General features: G+C 38.6%; 1 protein-coding gene across 1 annotated transcript in view; it reads left to right on the top strand.

Moving 5' to 3' along the window:
• The window catches only part of cps1 (carbamoyl-phosphate synthase 1, mitochondrial), a 75123-nt gene extending 62138 nt beyond the window's left edge, over positions 1-12985 (top strand). The window contains exons 33-38 of the mRNA XM_084725339.1: positions 118-192; positions 317-415; positions 8769-8828; positions 8967-9079; positions 12504-12633; positions 12749-12985. Of these exons, the coding sequence (XP_084581465.1) occupies positions 118-192; positions 317-415; positions 8769-8828; positions 8967-9079; positions 12504-12633; positions 12749-12862 (591 nt within the window). The 3' untranslated portion in view covers positions 12863-12985. The remainder of the gene's footprint in view (positions 1-117; positions 193-316; positions 416-8768; positions 8829-8966; positions 9080-12503; positions 12634-12748) is intronic.
• Positions 12986-14030: the final 1045 nt, after the last annotated feature.

Genomic DNA, 14030 nt, shown 5'->3' with positions numbered 1-14030 from the left:
CCTTGCTGGTTACAGCTAAATAAGGTGATGTACATGTGGTTCTTTTGTATCACACGTCTTGTTACTTCAAAAGCACATGAAAACAAATCCCTCCTTCTTCTTCCCTGCTTTCACCAGGCCCCCATGTTCTCCTGGCCACGGCTGAGGGATGCAGACCCCGTGCTTCGCTGTGAGATGGCCTCCACTGGAGAAGTATGTCCCTCCGAAACACACAACCCGATTTAATTCTCCTGCATTGCTTTTTTTTCCCTCCCATATAATCTGGAGAGCGAGTGTTAGCAGTTACTCATGTGTGTCTGTTTGTGTTTTATTGCAGGTAGCCTGTTTTGGACCAAACATTTACTCAGCCTTCCTGAAGGCGATGCTCTCCACAGGCTTCAAGCTTCCACAGAAGGGCATCCTGATTGGGATTCAGGTAAGACCGCAGCCATCTGGAAGTCCACTTGCCTCCTGGTTGTGCTTCCTTTTGGTGCCTCCTGCCCACACGACACCACATGAGAGGTGTCTTCTGAACAGGTGGCCAAAATCTTTAAGACTATCAGCTTCTTACGACACCAGTCTGGCACTTCTCAGTTTGTTTCACACCAAATTACACCTTGATTCATGTGACTCAAATGGCTCTTGTGTAACTTAAAGACAGCAACTCTCAAGTGGCACTGTGTGAAAGACTTGGAGAGTGAAATACCTCTCAGAATGCAGAACTGATGATGCCCCTCAGATGAGTAAACCTAGGGCTGGACGATGTGGCTTATAAATAATATTTAGATATTTTTAGGGTATGGCCCAATATATGATCTATATCTTGATATACACATTTTCTCTGACAAACCAAAGATCAGGGCTCGAAATGAACTTTTTTCCTCAACGTCCCAAATTGATGATTTTAAAGAATATGATGCATTGCTGTAGATTAAACTCCCCAACAGTAGGGCTGGGCGTTATGGTAATATCAAATATCACAATATTTTTGACCAAATACCTCGGTATAGTGACAATATTCTAGGGATGACTGTTGGTGCTTTCACAAAATAATGATCAGTACTGTGGATATAATGACTAAGTGGGTAAAACCAAATAATAGAAGAACTGGAACAGTCTGCTAAGTTCAGAAAATTACATGACTTAACTGTAATGCAGTCATTAAAACCAGGATATTTTTGAGGAAGCTCAGTGACATGTATTGTAATAATTTATCATGCAGCATGAACACAATTAGAAGAAAGTTACTTGCTAGACTTGAGGCAAAAATGATTAAAAGATATTTTGTTAAAATCAAAATTATGAACATATATTCAACTCAAGAACGATTATGGCCCCGAACCTTATGTTGGCAAACTTAACAAGGAGACAAAGTTCTTTCAGCTGCACATCTGGGAACGGGAATCCTTCCTCTGAACCTTGAAGTTGGCAGATTTAAAAACCTCGAGGAGGACGACAGGTTGTGTGAATTATGAGTCACATTTTCTTCTGTATTGTCCTTTTTTATGATGAGCTAAGAAAGCTTATATTAAATAAAATGTCTGTTCAAAATCCAGAAGTGTTCTGGCGCCGAGGCGATGACAGAATGGGATGGCTGTTAAATTTTAGTGCTCATTACTTGGCTACCTTTGTGTAAAGCTTAGAAAAAACATCAGGGTGTTTTTTTTCTATAGTATTACTTGTAATTTATGTTGCTACTCTGGTTTGTGGTCTGTTTTTCTAAAAAAAAATGGTGTCTTTTAAGCCTGTTTGGACTTGGCACATAGTTCATGACCCAATTATATAAAAATCAAGTCAAATCAATCAATCAATCAAAACTTAAGACACTATTTATGCCATATGATGATGTAACAATATTCAAAATCTAAGATGATAATTTGTCTCACAGGAATACTAAGTTCTTAATCTGATAGTTATACTTGAAAAAATAAGAGGAATAACACAGACATGAAACTCAGTCAATAACTATCCAAACAGACAATTATCTTCATTATCAAATCTTCCATTGTGACAAAAAAAAAAAGAAGAAAGGACGACTAAGTTTAGTACGAAAACGTTTTCCTCATCCTCATCAACAAGTCCTCTGTCAAAACAAGTCTTCAGTCGTCAATGCTGGATAAACCTGCTGCAAAAACATTTCCCTTCCCCTTTCTCAGCTGCAGAAAAAGGAACAAAAATTTAAGCCCGAGCTCTGTACTGTTTAATGACACCACGTTACAAGAGTTTTGGTAATTAAGTCTTGCTGCCACCCTGGGTTGCCAAACTGCGAGTTTGACTAATGCAGCTTTAACAAAGCACTCACAACACTAGCAGTATAATTGGTGCTCTTGGGGAACGGGCCCACTTCAAGGCAGGTACCTGGGGTCACATGTGCACCGTAATGTGGCTGACAAGCAGAAACGCTTCGTGCTGACAGGTACAGAACACACAGAAACAGCAGATATGAATCAGCGCCAGTAGTTTTGAGAAAGACTGTAGGAGGATTAGAACAGTTTTATTTGATTAATTTGGCGAAAAAGATTGCTTGAGGGTGGTGAATGAAAAAGTTTCACACAGGTGGTATTGAAATGAGTTAGTATGGTGAGTCTGTTGCCACAGTGCACTTTTACTCATTATTGTGCTGATAGTGTACAAATTATACTGTGTTACCACCTGTACAGTCCCGTATTGGAAACATGTCATTTGTTACGTATTTATACACGTCGCTCTGCATGATGAATGTTACCAGTGTCCACTACTTTTGGCAGTAACTATACATGTAACTAATTACTTTTCTCAAATTAATAACACAATTACAAGCACTGAAATTCTTGTGGTGGTAGTGGACGATTGCAGAGGATCACAGATGTAGCAAACAAACGAAGCCTCTACTCCAATCTATGATCTGACATCACCCAACCTTACAGTAGCACAAGACAGTTAAGGTGATGTGAGCTGTTTTTTTTTAAATAGTTTAATATAAACTGTACGACATATAATTATTTATTAACTACTGTGGCAATGCTTGGTTAACATATCCGGCTTTCTGTGGGTCTTCTTTTACTAAATCCTACTGTCTAACCCACAGGAAATAAAAGCGTAGCTAAGAGGTTGATGCTAGTCGTTGCTGCCCTCTGGTGGACAGGAGTAATAACAACTCTATTTATTGATAATGGCTACAATCTTAATAAAAATGTGTCAGTTGTCACCAAAATAATGACTGTACTAAAATAATATAGCCACACTAAGATAATATAGCTATTAACTAATTACTTTTATGTATGTACAATGTACTAATTGATGAAGTAGAGAAGTAATTAATTAATCTGACCTCAGCAGACAGTCAGCTGATTGTCCAGCCTTAGTTAAGCAACCATTTCTGCAGCTTTTTTTTTCCAGCAAAAAACCCTCTGAACTGTACCTGAACAGCAGACAACAAGCTTGGCAACTTTTTGGTTGAGCATTTAGCAGCTAAAGAGCCAAATATTTCTCTCAGGATATTATAGAACAAGTGCGAATATTAGATTTCCATTCATTACGAAGCCAGAAATACAATTCTAAATTAATTCTGATGTTGTAAATAAGCAACTGTTTGCTATTGAGTTAGGCACAAAAACATATATAATAAGTCAATATTGTGTGGACAGAAAAAGTAGTACAAGTACTGTGGCTGCAATGTGCTCCTGTAGGGAATGAATAAGATAAAACAGCTGCTTTTCTGTAATTTTGACAAGCACTGACGATGGAAAATAGGACCGTGGTGTGTCTTGAAGAACTGATGTTCATCAACCTGCAATTCTAAGTGTGTTGAGATGCCCCGGTGTGTGAGTTAATATAGAAAGTAATGGATGTGTTTTGATGCGTGTCATACGCTGTCAGTTTGTTTCCCTTAACTTCCTCTATACTGACAGCAAAAACAGCATATATACAGGAATATATAGTACATACTTAATGGTATTAGTATATTAAGATAGTATGTAGCTACAGTCTCATTAGTTGTCGCTGTCTCCTTGTCTGTTGTCGTCCAGCTCCTGTCATTGTCTCCGTCACACTCTCTCCGGTTCTCACTGTTTGCCTCTGTCTTCTCACTGTTTGCCTCTGTCTTCTTTTTAATTAGCTGCACAATTTTTGTACCAATACCAAGGCTGTGTGTCAAAATTGCAAACCAAATTAGAAACCCGAATGTCATATAAGACTTAATAAGGTATGCTGCAGAATATTCAAAAGACATCCAACCATATCACAATGGTTTTGGGTGAGACAGCAGTAATTTTAGCGAGCATATTGTTTACTAAGCTGAAGGCCACCCAGTTTTGAGCATAATCAGCTGCAAATTAGCAGCAAAAACTCAGAGAGGAGCTTTCAGCACTTTCACTATGTTTGGTGGAATCCATAAAGTGGGTCATTTTAATGTCTAAAAACATAAAGGCATTACAAAATGATTTATTTTAAAGTTGAAAGACGTTAAACATCATCAAAAATCCAAAACAAGAGGGAACCTTTCTGTTTTTTTTTTTATTAGCAATGCATGCTTTATTTTTAAGTCCTAAACAGACCTTACTAGTCTGCACAACTAAGGGCCTTTAAAGTTTTCAAGCAAACCTTAGTCAACCCCTGAACCTCTCAGTACTGCAGTATTTCAGATTTCTTCACTCTGTTGCACAAAGTTTTGTTTACACAGGCTTAATTTAAAGCAGATTTACAATACACTGCAGTGACGAGGCAAACATTTTTGCAAACGTATCAAATTTATAGTATATACAGTTTATAGTCTAATAATGTAGGTTTTCATATACTGCACAGGGGTGAACACAATATCTCTAACTCTTTTTCTACCACATTATTATTTTTCTGAGTTTCCAGCACCAGCATTTTTGATCAAATTCACTAATCTTTCAAGACCCCCCAGAATATGAATACATAAATAGTGAATATATCAAAAGAAAGAACAACTTCAGTTTTTATGCATAAAAACATTCTATTCTAGCTTCTTTCATTTGTTTTTTTTTAAATCAGCACTTCAGTTTTGGTCATTATTAAAAACAACATTTCTGATAGAAGTAAGCGAACTGTATTTTGTGAAAGAATCATTTTCAAGCAGAAAATTGATTTCATATGTAGATTTGCTTTATTCTCACTTCCATATGGCAACTTTAACTGTATGTTAAATAGAATAACCCCAATGAAGGAGGCCTTGACTCCCTCGACTGAAATAATATTAAATCAGTTTAGTAAATGTTATGTGCACAAAATGAGAGCTAAATAATTTCAGCGTTCTTCTTTTGTAGCATCTACTTATCACACAACTTAAGGAACATACTGTCAAACTAAATAAAACACACAAATGACTGTCTTACCTCTTCAAACTCTGGCGGGTGGGAACAGAGCGAGACCGGACCTCGAAGCCCTCCGCTCCGTGTCTGAAGTGTCATAGTCTGAAGTATCAGTCTCCCTCCCAGCACGTCCACAACCCCGTGGTCTCTCCCTCACCTCAGTCGGCGTCCTGTCCATCTGTTTCTCTTTCACTCTCGTGGCAATCCTTCAGTTCAGAACGCTGGTTAAAATATGCAGTAACAGTCTCATTTTTTCATTTTCTAATTGTTGTGCTCGTCACAAACTGCTTCTTCTTGTGCATAAACTATCCGTACATTTATGGCAGGACTTGTTTTTGGGCTCTTGTACCTTTTTATATGATGCGTAGCAGTGCCCCCCACCACTTGTTTGCCCTCTCTCATCTGTTGACTTGATAATAAAGCCATAAAAAGCTCATAAAAATTACTAGAAAATATGACAATAAAATGGAAACTGAAAATAAAACTAAATCATAGAAAATCAAACCAGCTTGAAAAGTAGAATTAATGTAATGTTGGCACACGGCACCGTAATGTTGGAGTGGCTTCAGGGTCGGCCTCCAAACCCCTCGGATGGCCCAGTAAAAGCCTGCACTCACATTAACCTCATTGAAAATCTGAGAGCGCCTCAGAGATCAAGGTTTTTACCAGTAGCCCTCATCAAATCAGATAACCTGGTTGGCCACGAATATGCAGGACAGAATTGAAGAAACTGGCTAAATATGGTTGTGCAAAGCTCGTAGATCTGGGACATATCGAGGAATATGACACAGTGAGCTCACAGCTACACAATACAGTGCTTACAGTTTGAAGCACAAAATATCTTTGATAAAGCTGGATTAACGATGAACAACGAGACATGTCCAAAACACACTGGAGGTTTATAAGACCTATCAGAACTTCAAGGCACACCATTATATTCCTCTGCTTTCTTTTTCAGCATCAAAGCCCTCAACAGATCATTATCGTGTTCGTATTATAATTTTAACACTCGTACGATATACGTGAATGTGCAGTAATTTAGACATTCCCATAAACCTGCAAGAACACCTACTTTGAGAGCAATCAATCATATCAGTGTTGCGCTGATTGAGTAGCTGGTAGTGCAGTAGGGGCTTTTATTTTGACGGGAAAGAATAGAAGAAGTGATTGTGTGATGAGCTCTGATGGATTCTGTGTAAAGTAAATCAACTGCCGTGTTGTTCAGATGACGCAGCCTCCATGTAATGTGGTGCACATGGCAAAGTTTTGCCATTCGGTTGGGCAGTATATCAATATTTTAATGAATTGTGACATGAGATATAAAACTTGATACTGTGATCAATTTAGGATCTCGTTACATCATGATATGATAGTGTTGGCTTTTAGTTTTCAGGGCTGCATTACAGTGAAGTGATGTAATTTTCTGAACTGATCAGACTGTTCTAGCTGTTCTATTATTTGTCTTTACCCACTTAATCATTATATTGATCGATTATTTATCAAAGATCTCACTGTGTTAATATTTCTGATAAAGCACCAATAGTCATCCTTACAGTACTGTTGCAATATCTGCTGCTATATTTTGCAAACAGGGCCTAGATGGGTACATTTCACCCACACAGAACCAAAATAAAGAACAATATACAAATGGCATAAATGGCAAATACCCAAACTTATTTTGACCAACATTCAACATTCTCCAAAAACTGTAGTTCCAGTAGTTTCCAAAGCAAATGTGGTGAATACAGGAATGTATCCAGGGGGAGGAGAAAGACGCTGATCTACACTACACAGCTAGAATTCAGCCAGAGACGCTTCTCCCTTCTTTCCTTTATCTACTTTTTAAGTCATGTTTAGACTTTTACCAGAGCTTAAATGTTTGAGCAGAAAGGAGAGAGTCTCCAGTTTAAAAAAAAATAGACAAGTGCAACTGGAGTTCCTGGTAAGCTTAGAAATTATTCAGCCTGGAATGTAACAGTCACTGTTTGTTGTCACACCGAACACATGTACTGTCAGAGAACTCAGCAAAAACCATCCCAGCAGAGTGAGACAGACAAAAACAGACAGTCCAGAGTTAAAAAAAAAAAAAAAAGCTGCTCCACAACTCTGAGAGGAAAGATTTTGATAAGATTTACTAGATATATGTACTGCAATCCAGCTTTTGCTCCACAATAACTGTCATCATATTTTGGTATGTCAACTAAAATTCACCGCAACAAAAAGAGAAAAGAGTGAAGGGGTCTGAGTATTTCCTGAAGCTGCTGTTTCAACACTTGTTTCTATGAGCTACATCCTGCACAGAACAGCGATGTGTTGGCAAATTAAGAGCAACTCTTTTTCAACCTTTAAATGTCTTTTTATTTGGGTCGTTTCTGAAGCGTCACTTCTACAGATCCAGTGTGGGAGAAAACTGACAATGATACACCCAGGAAACAGTTTACATTAAGTTATTTATAGTCAAGAGTTGCAGGTGTAGCAATACAGTTTTGTCTCCAAAGTCTTATTCTGTAATAATTGCAGAACACCAGTGCTGGAGGCCAACAGCATCCCGATGAGGATAAAAAATGTTTGTGACAAACACAGATCTTCTCCAGGATGCCTTCAGGGTGTGGGGTGGTAGAGTATCATGGAGCTCATGTACAACTTATCAGTCAGCAAATGACAAGTTCTCATGCTGTCACTTTTGTTACTATCAGGGGTGTCACAATTTCAATATGAAATCAAAAATCAATCAAAGTGACCTTTTAATCTGCAATTATCTCAGTATTTTATTTCTTCTTCCCTCCTTCCACCTACTTGGTCCAGTGCGCATCTGGAGGAAAAAACAACAAAGACGACACAGTGTAGCTCACTGGTCGATATATTACACTTCCTATGATACAGACCAAAATGTAAACAACGCTTGTTGGAACATAAACCAATGATCTGTTGACCTTTAAAAAACAAAGTCTAACAATGGCAGAGGCATCTGTGCTTAAAAAAAAAATAAAAAAAAATGAATTGAATCATAAATTTAGAGAATCATGACATCCCTGGTTATTATCACTGGCTGGCTACTCAAGACCTGCTAAAGAGAAATATATAATAAGATTGTGATCAGAAAGTCAAACATGATTATTTGATTGTTGATAGCATTTTCAACAGCATTTTTGGTAAAGGAAATGCGCAAAATTTTCAACTCTACAGTTAACTGTAACATTATGATCATGGATGTAATTAATAGTATACTATAATACAATATATTTGCATTAAAAAAATAATAAAAATATTAGTTTAGAGCCCTGCTAACACACGTGTATAGTAACACATTGCACCATACTGCACCTGATTGGACCGTCTGATTACTGATTTAAAAAGGGGGATGAAGAGATGAGGGGAAATTCAAAACAAACTTTCAAAGATGACCTGCACAAAACACCCCTTTTCTCCGTTTTAATGAAGCTGCATTTTGTCTGTTTGTGCTTCCCTCCTGTTCAGCATTCGTTCCGCCCCAACTTCCTGTCTACGGCCCACCAACTGAAAGAGGAGGGATTCAAGGTGAGCACCGACAGCTTGTGTGTTTAAACATCTTCCTCTATGATCGAGCTTTCTAGTTATCCTGCTTCTACTCTTAATAAACGATTGTTTGTGACATTCTGAATATATTGTAATGTCGTCTTATGTCTGTCCCTCCAGCTCTACGCCACTGAAGCCACTTCTGCCTGGCTCTCTGCCAACGATGTGCCTGCCTCTCCAGTTGCCTGGCCCTCTCAGAGGGATGGAGACACCAGTTTGCCCAGTATCAAGAGGTTGGGAAATATTCATTTTGAACACTAAATTGATGCTTTAATTCTACTGACATATTCATAGGAACATGAAAACACAAAGGCAGCCAATGTAAGACTCTGAGGCGAAGACTTGTTTATGGTTTCCTGAGGCGAGGCTTAAGTAATACATAAATTGTGATTCATTAGATTCAAAATTGGGATATCTAATCTAATATCTAATCATTATACTGCCTTAAGATCTAAGGGTATAGCCCCTTCATTATCCCTGTAATATGCTGGGAAGATCAAAGAAGATGTAGCAGACTTAGAAGTCCAGAGTCATTGCATTAGCCAGAAAAAGGGCTTGAACAGGGAGGATGAGGAACGTCTCATGTCAGAGAAAACCCAATTCAAGTTTGAGGGGAATCAAAAAAGCAGCTGAAGGGTCTTAGTTTTCTTCTGGCCGGGGCCAACAATCAATCAGAAATATTACTTAGGCTAATACTTTTTTAGCATTCAAACGACGAGGACAACTTTGGCATTTTAAGCCCAGTTCAGACCAAAGATTTGCTACAAAGCGAGTTTAAATTACTTGCAATACGCCGTTCTGCAGCGTTCTAATACAAACCAATGCGAAAATCAATAAGCGTGGTGATAGGGAGTGAGAAACAAAAAGAGATGTGGTCATGTCTACAAGGGAACCCCAAATCCGCGAAAGATCTCGTAAGAGGGATCATTTTAACCCAAACCGTTACTGCGGTTTTCTGTCTTTAAACCAACCCAGATCTTAACCACAGCGTTGTCACATGCACTGATACTTGAGTACCATAAACCAGTCGATGCCAAAATTTTAGAAACGTGACAGGACTTGTTTTGTTTTTTGTCTTCCTGACCTGACAGACACAAGAAGTGCTGTAGTCTGCTTTTAAATGCCAAACTTAGAATAAGAGACAGTGGAGCAATAAAAACTACACAGATGAGATAGAGACCTGCAGCCACAGCTACGCCGCAACTCTTTGAAAAGTAAAACAATAAACGGAGTCGTGTGTTGAAGTAGGCGAGTATGTGTTCAATACCCAGGATGAAAACGGTGCCATCAAAGTTTTCAGATTAAAGGAGGAAACACGTTCAATTTACTAACTTAGTGAAGCAGCTCACAGACACTCAGAGGGTGAGGTAGAACGTTACATTAAGAACGTACCCAGAGGGTGAGGTAGAACGTTACATTAAGAACGTACCCAAAATGTTCTCCCGTTATCCTGAAACACACGTTACCATTAGTTTTGTCCGAGACAGCTGCACTGCTGTGTTGCCAGTTATGTTCCACGGTGTTTGCAATGGCTGAACTCTTAAGGCTAACGTAAGTAAACAGCTCGTTGGCTACCGTTCTGTCATCTGTTAAAATTACAAAATATAATAATAATATAATCAAAGGATCTCTTCTAGACACGAGCGCTGACAGCAGAAAGCTGGTGAATCTGAGAAATAAAACGTTATCAGACCACTGCGCTATGTCCAAATGGCTCTTCCTCAAATAAAAATCTGAAAGTTTACTGACTTTGCCATGAGCTGATTGGCTGTTGAAACACGAGATGTTCTAAAACAAGCCAGTTGCTGGTGATGCCATCAGCCGGCTTGAGATGAGCCAGTTCACGCCGCTGTTCTAAAACGGTTTTTGGTTTGTGAGCCTTTGGTCGTAACTGGGCTTTCGTCGGCTGCACTTCCAGGTCTTGTTAAAAGACAGCACAACTCGTCAAATGCACAACCTCTTTCAAACCTTATAGCGACATAAACTAATTGTAGCAGGCTGACTGTGACTGCAATTTCGAGGTAATGATTTCACAAACAAGTCATGATCGTGCTACAATGAAGCCATCTGGACCATATGTTTGAAAATGAGCTGGTGAAGAAGAGGATGTAAAAGGAATTTAATAGGCCTAAATCAAAACAACACACAGATACACATCAGGCAGGCTGGCATCAGCTGTGCGAGATGGCATAGAGGCCAACTCTTCATAGAGAAGAACATGACCTCTGTTGTCACTGTTGTCTGTCCTCCATATTTTCTATTAGAATTCAGCCCTAATTCGAGGCTGTCTGTCAAAGGCCTTCGAATGAAAAAAAAAACAACTCAGAAGCCGGGGCTTTGCTGTGTGAATGTGTGTGTGAGAGAGGGAAAGGATATTTAAGAGGTAAACAAAATTAATTCAAAACACTTTTACAATAGAGGGTTATTTAAGGCTTGTAGTCCTTTTTTTCCTCGTGACAAAAGAGATCTTACAAACAAGAAAACTTCTCACAAACTAAACTTTTGTTATTCACGTCATTAAAAAGCTATAATTGTTGTAGAAAGCTGATTTCCTTTCATGATTTTACTGACATTTAATGACACTGCAACTGACATCTCCACTAGCCTGAAAGAAGACACAGATGTAGCTTTGTTTGGCACATATTGTGATTAAAAGGGCTGAGCTCTATGGCTCATAAATAATCTTTATACTTAAAGGCTATGCTGCTTTATAAGATATATAACTCAATATACGCTATAATAACATACTATAAATTCTCAAAGAGTGCAAACTAGGGCTGGGCCGCATGAACAAAATAATATCCATATATTTGACCAGACACCTCTGTCAACATTGTGACAGTGTTGTGAGGATGACTATTGGTGCTTTTACAAAAGAGATATAGACTAAGAGATATAATGACTAAATGGGTAAAGGCAAATAATCGAACAGCTAGAACTGTCTGTCAGTTTCAGAAAATTACATCACTTTAGTGTACTGCAGCTTTTAAAACCAGGAAAAGAAAAAACACTGCCATATCATAACAACATCCCTAGATTACATATTCAGAGAAGATCAGGCCTGTAGATTTTGACCACTAGGAGGCAGAAAAACTCAGAGTACTGTTGGCTCAACAAGTTCATGAGAAAAATCTATAAACAAAGCATTGCCTACTTGCACAGCCAGCAGAAACAGTGTGGGCATCCAAACCCATCTGATTTGGTTCATTTTGGATCTGACATATTTCACTTTGTATAGCGAGAAGAGGGGAAAAAAGAGATTAAAGGAAAATAACAGAGAGAAGTGCGGTGTCTTGTGTGCACAGTTCAGTTCAGAGCCTGCACTGCACACAGACACACACCCTCGGTGCAGCGCGAGGCGAAAAGTAGCTTTTTTTTCTGCACGAGGACACCCTGTTGACCTACAACAGGTACAGAACATTGACAAATTCTGCTACTGGACTGTTTTCAATTAAAAAAATAACAGTGGGGTATACTGTGCAACACTAGCACATACAAGGACTGTGCAAGTACGCAACACTAGTACATACAAGGACTGTGCAAGTACGCAAACACAAATGAAAATGGCTGCTGCAGCTGGCACAAAGGCGTGACCTCGTATACTACTAAAGCTTCGTCGAACTACTTTGATTACATCACACGCGTTTGTTTTCACAGACTGATCAGCGAGGGTCACATTGACCTGGTGGTCAACCTGCCCAACAACAACACCCGCCACGTGAAGGACAACTTCATCATCCGCAGGATGGCTGTCGACCACGGTGTTCCCCTCATCACCAACTACCAGGTCTGTAAATATCACACTGGGGAAAACTGGTGATGTGCTTGATTAATATTTACACACTGTCTGTCTGTCTCACTTGATAGACTTCAGCTTAATGTTTTTTTTCCGTGTGTACCAGGTGGTGAAGCTGTTTGCAGAAGCTATTCGCTATGCAGGTGAGCTCGACACGACCAGCCTCTTCCACTACCGGCAGAAAGAAAACCAACAAAGGGAGGCTGGCCAGCAGGGATAAAGCTTCCATTGGTTCCCCTTTTAAAACAAATGCATGAAGTGGGAGCAAATTTCTGTTTTTCTGTTTTCTCATCACTGTCACAAAAAGCAATTAATGATGTTGATGCATCATGACAAATTTGGCACCACTGTTTAAAAGTTTTTACAGGTTGTAACTTTCATTACATGTCAGGACATTTACACACACTTTAAAGATCAGTTATAAACCACTAACAACTACTGGGTCGCCAGGTTGTGAAAAATCTCTGGTTGATGTTTATCCCTAAGCAGGACGCATAAATATTAAACATTACTAGTGTTCTTGCAGTAATTCAAGTCTGGCGTTGTAAATATTAATATGTTGTTTAAAAATGGATTTTGGACCAGAAGCTCTGCAGATATGTCCCTGATGGTCAGAGGTCAAATAGACCCTTACAGGAAACATCCTGAAACAAGTTAAAAAAAAAAAAAAAAAAAGACAAAACCGTAATGCTGGAGGAACATAAACACCAGCCAAAGAAACATTTTCACAACATGGAAATCCAAAGGTTATTAATTATTAAGCTATAACGCATTGAAGTATTCTTATTCATAAAAAGACCTTCAGTTACAACGTAAAACCCCTTAAAAATGGTGACGTATTACAGAGAGATATCTGGAAGGGCACGTCCTTCTCAGTGAAGTAAATCCCTTAAGTGCAGTAATGTTGATATGTTACAGTGTTTGTTGTTTGTTTTGTTTGTTCTTTTGGTTATTTTTTTTTTCAGGGCTTCTGTGAATGCAATGAAATGTTTCAACTTCTCAGCTCTCCCTGAGCTCATTTTAATATAAATGGTTTGGCAAAGTGCCTTTTTTTTTCTTTTTAACTGATAGGGTGTCATTCATACACTTTTGTTTAAACTTAAAATGATGCTGAAAATATACTATATGCATGACTTTTACAGAACTGTAGATATACAGTAGTTGCTGTAAGGAGATCTTTATGCATGTTTTAATAAGGTGTTTTTATTTTTCAAGACTTCTGGTTGGAGCCCTCACTTTAAAGTTTGACCATTCATCTGTTTATATATTTGGATTTATGTGTATATACCAGGGTACCTGCGGGGTCTTAAAAACTTGAAAAAGTCTTCAATTTTGTTCTGAAAGGTCTTATTTTTTTTCCTTTTCTTACATGATACAGCGCTGTGAGT

Source organism: Lutjanus erythropterus, chromosome 8, assembly GCF_056507025.1.
Source record: "Lutjanus erythropterus isolate fLutEry1 chromosome 8, fLutEry1.hap2, whole genome shotgun sequence".
Classification (NCBI taxonomy): domain Eukaryota; kingdom Metazoa; phylum Chordata; class Actinopteri; order Lutjaniformes; family Lutjanidae; genus Lutjanus; species Lutjanus erythropterus.
Note: the sequence above shows the minus strand (reverse complement) of the source record. Positions and strands in the feature narration are given on the sequence as shown.